This window comes from Nicotiana tabacum, chromosome 3, assembly GCF_000715075.1.
Source record: "Nicotiana tabacum cultivar K326 chromosome 3, ASM71507v2, whole genome shotgun sequence".
NCBI lineage: Eukaryota > Viridiplantae > Streptophyta > Magnoliopsida > Solanales > Solanaceae > Nicotiana > Nicotiana tabacum.
The window spans coordinates 2560410-2567862 of record NC_134082.1 but is presented as its reverse complement, the minus strand read 5'-3'; the positions used below and the strand labels follow the sequence as shown (position 1 = coordinate 2567862).

The window sequence follows — 7453 nt, the reverse complement described above, 5'->3', positions numbered from 1 at the left end:
GACTCCAAAGTAAAAATAATTAACCGAACCGTAAAAATTACCATAGAACAAGACCACAAAATTACTTCACCTGAAAACCCCAAAACTCCATAGCTACCGTTCCTTTTAATCGACCGCCGTGAAACATAAAAAATATAACAAAAAATACCATAAAACCTTAAATGAGTACGATAAGGCACAAAGGTCAGATCATGCTTTGGAGAAGAAATGAGGGAGAAAGAGAACTTGCACTCGATTAACAATCGGACAAAAATGAAGATGAAAAGAAGAAGAATTTTTTCTAGAAAAATAAGAAATGAATAGAATTATGGGACCCACTAGTGCCATGTGTTAAAAATTGTGATACATGGCATTTAATTAAAGATCTGGACTGAAATTTAGAGGTTTTACGCGCTTACTTTGTTTGTTAGACACGCCTATGATATCGGTCAAAAAGTAGTGTGTATTAGATATACTTTTACAAGGTTGGGTGTGTAAAAGGTTGCCCGTGGTCGAAAGGTGTGTAATAGGGATTTAGGTGTAAGGTTAATGGGTAAACTATGTATTTTGCTAAAAAAAATTAGATAAATGATTTTGATAATGTACAAAGCTGAATCCAACAAGTTACTATCATCTTCTTCAAAACTTACTTTAGAAAGTTATTTATAATTTGTTTTTAAATAATTTGATAAACATACTTATGGCAATCATCCCCATAAACTGAAGTTTCATAGCAGCATCAACAACAGAAGAAGAAAGAAGAAGAAGAAGAAAACGAAGGGGCTGGAATTGTTTAAAAAGTGAGTACAAGTTAAAACTTTAAAAAATAGGTATATATTAAATAGGAGCGACCAAATAGGGCGCTGATGCAATTTTGTCATTCTAAATGGAGAAGCCCAATTGATTATGGATCTGGCCCGCTCCATCTTCTCGCTCTTATCCTTCATAGTCCATTCCAGTGGCCTTGTCGTTTGGAACAACCACCATTTCCTCGGTTACATACTATTCTTCTCTCCTTCTCTTTCACCGGCGATCTCTCTCTCTCCGGCGATCTCTAAATTAAACTCGTAAGTTCCTATTTTTCTCTCACTTATGACTTAACTTCCAGATTTGACAAAAAACCCTAATTCCTCTTTTCGATGGTTTCTTAATAGTATAATAATTTGGATTTAAGTTCAATTCTCTTCGTATTTGCTCATATTGCATTAATTAAAGTATGATTTCCGATTTTGTTATAATAATTTGTGAATTTTTTTCCCGCAAAAAGTAGCGTTCAATTTCCTCCCCCTGTAATAAAAGAGCCTGAATTGGAAGGAATTTGATACGGATAATTCATATATTAGATTGTAATTAGTTCGGATTGAAGTGTAGTTGATTGATTAATGTATTGAGAAAAAAAAAAAGATAGAGGTTAAAAATACTAGGTGATTTTTATGTCACATAAATTGGGAAGAGTGAGTAGTGCTTATGGATCTTTTGGCATGGGAAACCCCATACCAGTCCCTTATCGTGTAGCCCAACAGCGGCCTTTTCTCACGTTGCTCCATCAGCTACTTGAATCCCAATCTAATGGTTGGAGGAGGGTCCTTATCACTAGGCGACCCCTCTCTCCTCAATAATAGTGCTTATAACAAAATTACAAATAAAAATTATTGTTGTTGCGTAAGTGTTTATGTCCAACTCTGTAGCAGGGAGGAAACCCATTTCTTTTCAATGCAAGGGGAACAAATTCTGTTAGAGGGGATTTATTCTTTTGATTCCCTTGTATTACAGGTGTATGGTATTAGTAGCAAGATGTTTAAGTTGACATGACTGAATAATGCGAAGTGATTATTCACACTCATTTAGGGTTCATAGGACTAGAGAATATATTATTCATGGACTAGTAACAGTGGGTCGTAATGCAAAAATTAGTTATGCATGGATTATGCAAGGATTAGGTATTATAAAGCTTTGCAGGAGAAGGACAAAAGAGTAGTAGATTGATGTATCATGACGCGGGTGGCTTATTGGTTGAACAAAGAATTTAAGGGACTTTCTTTTTAAATCTTATGGCCAGGTTGTTTGACTGTTCATCCCGATTGACACCAACTTGTAGTTAAGCAAGTGTACATAGTTGTGTGTGAATGCTCTTTCCTGTTAGTCGTGTTTTCTTCTGCTACTTGTAATTCATGCATAAGGGTAAGGAACTTTAGATGAACTCTATAACTGAAAGAGATGCACTGCCCAGCATGTAAACCTTGTGTCCCTACTCCTCTTTGTGGCCTCTGGTAGATTGGAAGGATTTTAATTGTTTTTCCAATTTTGACAGGAGGAAATTCTATGGCTCCAACGAAAAACAAGAAGCAGAGCAATAATGCTGCTGAATCTAGTTCTAAAAGTGTAGTTACTGAAAAGAAAACTCCCAAGGCACTGAAGGCTAAACGTAAACTTGTGAAAAAGTTCTCTCACTTAAATTCTGAGCAGAGCAATAATGCTGCTGAATCTAGTTCTAAAAGTGTAGTTGCTGAAGAGAAAACTCCCAAGGCACTGAAGGCTAAACGTAAACTTGTGAAAAAGTTCTCCCACTTAAACTCTGAGCAGAGCAATAATGCTGCTGAATCTAGTTCTAAAAGTGTAGTTGCTGAAGAGAAAACTTCTAAGGCACTGAAGGCTAAATGTAAACTTGTGAAAAAGTTCTCTCACTTAGACTCTGCACAAACCGAAGAAGCTGAGATCAGTCCACAAGTGCAAGCCAGAAAGAAAGACAAGAAGGCAAAAGATGGCAATGAAGGAAATCATGTCGGTGGAAAAGATGTGAAGGCTAAACGTAAACTTGTAAAAAAGTTCTCTCACTTAAACTCTGCACAAACCAAAGAAGCTGAGATCAGTCCACAAGTGCAAGCCAGAAACAAAGATGAGAAGGCAAAAGATGGCAACGAAGGAAATCATGTTGGTGGAAAAGATGCTAATGGGTCTCAGAATAAGAATCCAGGGAATAAAGGAATGGAAAATATGAGTGGAAGATGTGGAGAGGTGAGTAAGGATGAAAAAACTAAGAGGAGCCTTGCTTTATATGGAGGAAGCGGAGAGGTGAACAGTAAGGATATAAAAACTGTAAATAGTCTTGGTGGAATGATTTTCATGTGCAATGCAAAAACCAAAGCAGATTGTTTCAGATATCGTGTGATGGGTGTTCAAGCAAGCAAGCAAGATGTTGTGATGGGAGTCAAACCTGGTCTTAAGATTTTTCTCTTTGATTTTGATCTTAAGCTCATGTATGGTATTTATGAGGCATCTTCTGCTGGTGGAATGAGACTTGAGCCAGCAGCATTCGGTGGGGGCTTCCCTGCTCAGGTCAACTATACTGTTCTTATCTTATGATTTCATCTTCTTCCAATCTGTCAGGTGTTTTTATTGATGATAGGTCATCCAACAGGTTCCTTTTAAGATTCACAAGGGCTGCATTCCATTACCAGAGAAGGTGTTCAAGAACGCAATTAAAGACAATTATGATGAAAGGACACGCAAGTTTAAAACTGAGCTGACAGTTGTGCAGGTACCAAGCGACCTCCCTAATTATTAGTTCTTCCACTATTTTCCTAAATTTTGATGTCAGTATTTTGGCCTGAATTTTCCTTGAGCAGGTTGAGAAGTTGATGGAGCTGTTTAGACCTACACCATTACTGGATCCAGCTCTCACACCTGTAGTCCAGGATCCTGGGGCTCAGCCAGTTAATCAGAGCAGGGCAGCACCACCTTTATATGGAGCGCATTACAACAGTAGTAAACCTGCACGGAACTTCTCACCACATGATCATCAAAGACAGCAGTTTGCAGGCCACTTTGTCATGCCTAGAGAGGTTTCCCATCATCCTAATTTTCTTACTGAGAAAGATTACAGAAGCTATGGTCTTCAACAGGCAAAACATCTGCAGCCTTCTATTTCTGCTGTACACGTTAACCATAAATTGGATCACTATAGTCTTCAACCGGCAAAACATCTGCAACCCTCTACTTCCGCAATACATGTTAATCCTAAATCGGATCATTATGGATCTGAACAAGGAATGCCGCAGCTCCTGAGGGACCCTGCTAGTGTAAGAAGTGATGCAGCTTTTGCGCGGAGTGGACATGTCTATGCTGATCCTGTCTTTCCAAGTGAAAGGGAATACCGTGGTTACGGCCTCAAGAGTTTCCATGGGCAACCTGTTACTGTTGCCCCTGCTGTAGCAAGTAGTAATACAGCGGCCGCAGCTGTCGATCATAGTTTACTAAAAAATGTCAATCCTTATGATGAGAGTACCACCTCACTTGTGAACCGGTATCTTTCTATGCCAAGGGCAACGATAGCAACTGGAGGGTTGCCGTTGACAGGCCGACAGTCGTTTGCTGGTGCTTCCAACTATGTGGGTGACACCAGAGGCCATCCGGGAAGGTTGCTTGCTGCAAATGAAAGATCTTATCCACCAAATGCTCCTCATGTGCTATCAAATGACAGCCATATGTATCAGCATCCTAGATATGAACCTGGAAAATCATCGTCAGTTTTATCTCAGTATCCTTTTGCTGGCCCGTCTGCATCTCGCCGCTGAAACTCTGCTGCAAAATATCCATCCCTTAATGTATTTCACATTTCCTTCCTGTAAAGTTGGGAAATAACCCTGATGGCTTCCAAATATCCAGGCGGAGGGGGTAGTCTTTATATTCAGTTAGTGAGACAAAAAGAAAGACTGGATTTGTTGGCTTCCCTTCCGACAATTTGATGTTTGTTCATAATCTCGCAATGCGTGAACTAGAACTTCAGGATTCTGATGGGAGTCACTTTAAACTGTAACTTATGTCACAGGGGCAAGTTTTGATGCACTCGGTTCCTTTAACTTGTATGAACTCTGTAAATATTTATGGGCAGTGGCGTGTGCCAGACTGCCGGTGCAGCAGCTGCTTATTTTGTGAAAGATTTACCCAGAAAGGTCAAGTCGCTGCTATGAATCACATTTTCAAATTGAATCTCCGTATAACTCCAGTTCTCTCGCTTTGTTTCAGGGTGCCTCGTCGCACTCACTTTGCAAGATGTGGTGCATCTCTGCATCGAACTGAAGATGATGGGCCAAGAAGTCAATCTTGGATCCAAAATTTCCCCCTTTTTAATTTTTTTTTAAATGTTTCTTATGTACAAAACTTTCTGTTTCTAGTGGAGCATGCGATCCTTAAAGGTAAATAATTAGTCATTTCCTGTGCAGAGACCTGCGACATTGTCAATTTTATGGAGTAGAAAATTTTAAGTCTGTTGTTGAACAGCTCGAGGGATTAGTGTTTTAAAAGGCGTTTTTGGGGCAAGCCTTGGGGCGAGGCATACCAAAAACGCTCTGAGGCGATGGTGTGGGGCGAAAGTCTCAAGAGGCCTACACCCGGCTGGGGGCGTACGCCCGGGCGCTTGAGGCGCGTTTTTTAGTGAGGCATAAGCCCCAAAGACTTTCAAATTAAAACAAAATTTGTTGAATAAGTCATTCATAAAATACCCAAATTCTCAAAATTCATCTTGGTAATTACTCAAGTTTTAAAAAGGTACTGGAATGTATTAAATTTAAAAGTCAAGACCTTTTTTATTGACTGAAGCCCTAATTCATAGTCTTTTTCAATTCTTTATTTTGCCCGCTAGTCTGCTAATATCTCCCTAAAGCAACGAATATTTAATTTTTTTTACAAATACAAAGAGAACTTCATTCTCCTTCATAGCAGCAAGCTCAAAGTTCAAATTGCAGGTAAGTCATACTTTTTATTCTTCCATGTAGAAAACTTTATTTTGTTGGACTCAAGTTACTTGTGCTTTTAAGTAACGTATAATAGATTGTTTTGATTAGTTTTTTGTGGGGATGGAGCACATCTATCTATAGTTATAGTTTTCTTTAATTTTTAAGCAATTTTACCTGTTTATAAATATTTACTGTAATTATATTATTTATAAAATATTAAAAATTAAATAGCTATGGGGCTTACGCTTCGCTGAGGCATATGTAAAACGCCCCGCCTTACGCCCACGCCTTTTAAAACACTACGGGGGATTCATCTTAAATTTGAGCCCTAAACCCTAAACAATCATAAGAAAGGTTTACGGATCGTTTGAAATGAGGATTAAATTATCCCGGGATTAATCATGGGATTATAATTCCAAGACTAATTTATACCACATGAGAGGTGGGATAAAATAATCTCAACATTGATGGGATAAGGTGGTACAATGAGATATCCTGGATTAAGTTTGGGATCAAATTTATATCGTGTTTGGCACGGGATAAATTTATACCGCCAACCAAACACGATATAAATTTAATCTCACATCTTATCTCACCTTATCCCTCGTACCAAACGAACCCTTTAGGGTTTAGGGCTCAAGCTACTATGACTTATTCGTACGAGCTTAAGAGAGTAAGAAAACAATACCAAGAAATCTGGCCTCATTTCTTTGCATTTAATGGAGGTCTGATTCTTCATCATTCAGATTTCAGATATTAAATGTGTTTGTTTTTAAAGCGTGAATCTTAATCATTAAGTGTGTTTGTTTTTTAACTTCACAACCACTTAATAAGTCTGGATAGGTACGTATGATTAAAATCTATAACAGAGACTTAATTTCATTAAGATGCTATCATCTATATATATTACTAAATGACGTCACCGCCTACCATTATCAACTACCACCATGCCACCCACCACCACCATCATCCTTAATTATAGTCGTCACCATTATCGACTACCACCACTCACCACTCCCACTCTCACCCCCACCCCCATCATTCTCAACCACAACCAATACTCATCCACTTCAACTACCACAACTAGCCACCCCACACCATCAACAACCATAGTCAGCATTGCCCATCATTATAAACTACCACCACCCACCACCATCTTCCTCAATCACAACTACACCACCACCCGCCATTTTTAACTATCACCATCCACCACTATCATCCTCAATTATAGCTGCACACCTACCAATCACCCACTATCGTTAGCTATCACCCCCAGCAACTACTATATTTAAAAAAAAACTATATATTTTATTGATAGAATATTAGATTAATTAGTATTTCATTTGAATTTTATGTTTATTAATTTTTAAATAAAGATAAATTTTATATATTTAGATGTTAAAAATCAAACAATCATAATCATTTAGTATTCAGATCTTAATACACATCTTAATATTCAGATGTGTATTCAGATTTAGATGTCTTAATCTTAATACACATCTTGACACTCAGACGTATATTCAGATTCAGTCGTCTTAATCTTTAAAAAATCTTTAAAAAAAGAAATGAGGCTAGACTAATGTAACGTCAAACAAATAGTATTTCCTGCAAATGGAACTATGACCAAGAAACTATGTTTTCCTCAATTATGCATAAAAACTACTTGTGCTTATAACTACATCGTCATTAAAATACCTTCAATACCTGTTCCTTGAAAAGAAAATAGAAACATCATCAAG

At 37.9% G+C, this 7453-nt stretch overlaps 1 protein-coding gene across 1 annotated transcript; it reads left to right on the top strand.

The window, feature by feature from the left end:
* Positions 1-908: 908 nt before the first annotated feature.
* On the top strand, positions 909-4968 carry LOC107779048 (uncharacterized). Its single transcript, XM_075249076.1, has 4 exons — positions 909-1046; positions 2291-3315; positions 3398-3517; positions 3606-4968. The coding sequence occupies exons 2-4, from the start codon at positions 2302-2304 to the stop codon at positions 4551-4553; spliced, it is 2082 nt and encodes a 693-aa protein (XP_075105177.1). The 5' UTR covers positions 909-1046; positions 2291-2301; the 3' UTR covers positions 4554-4968.
* The last annotated feature ends 2485 nt before the right edge of the window (positions 4969-7453 follow it).

Excerpts from the sequence above, each read along its gene's own strand:
- LOC107779048 (XM_075249076.1), top strand. The coding sequence starts at position 2,302 with ATGGCTCCAACGAAAAACAAGAAGCAGAGCAATAATGCTGCTGAATCT. Across the intron at positions 3,316-3,397 it reads GTGGGGGCTTCCCTGCTCAG|GTTCCTTTTAAGATTCACAA; the intron begins GTCAACTATACT and ends GTCATCCAACAG. Across the intron at positions 3,518-3,605 it reads CTGAGCTGACAGTTGTGCAG|GTTGAGAAGTTGATGGAGCT; the intron begins GTACCAAGCGAC and ends TTCCTTGAGCAG.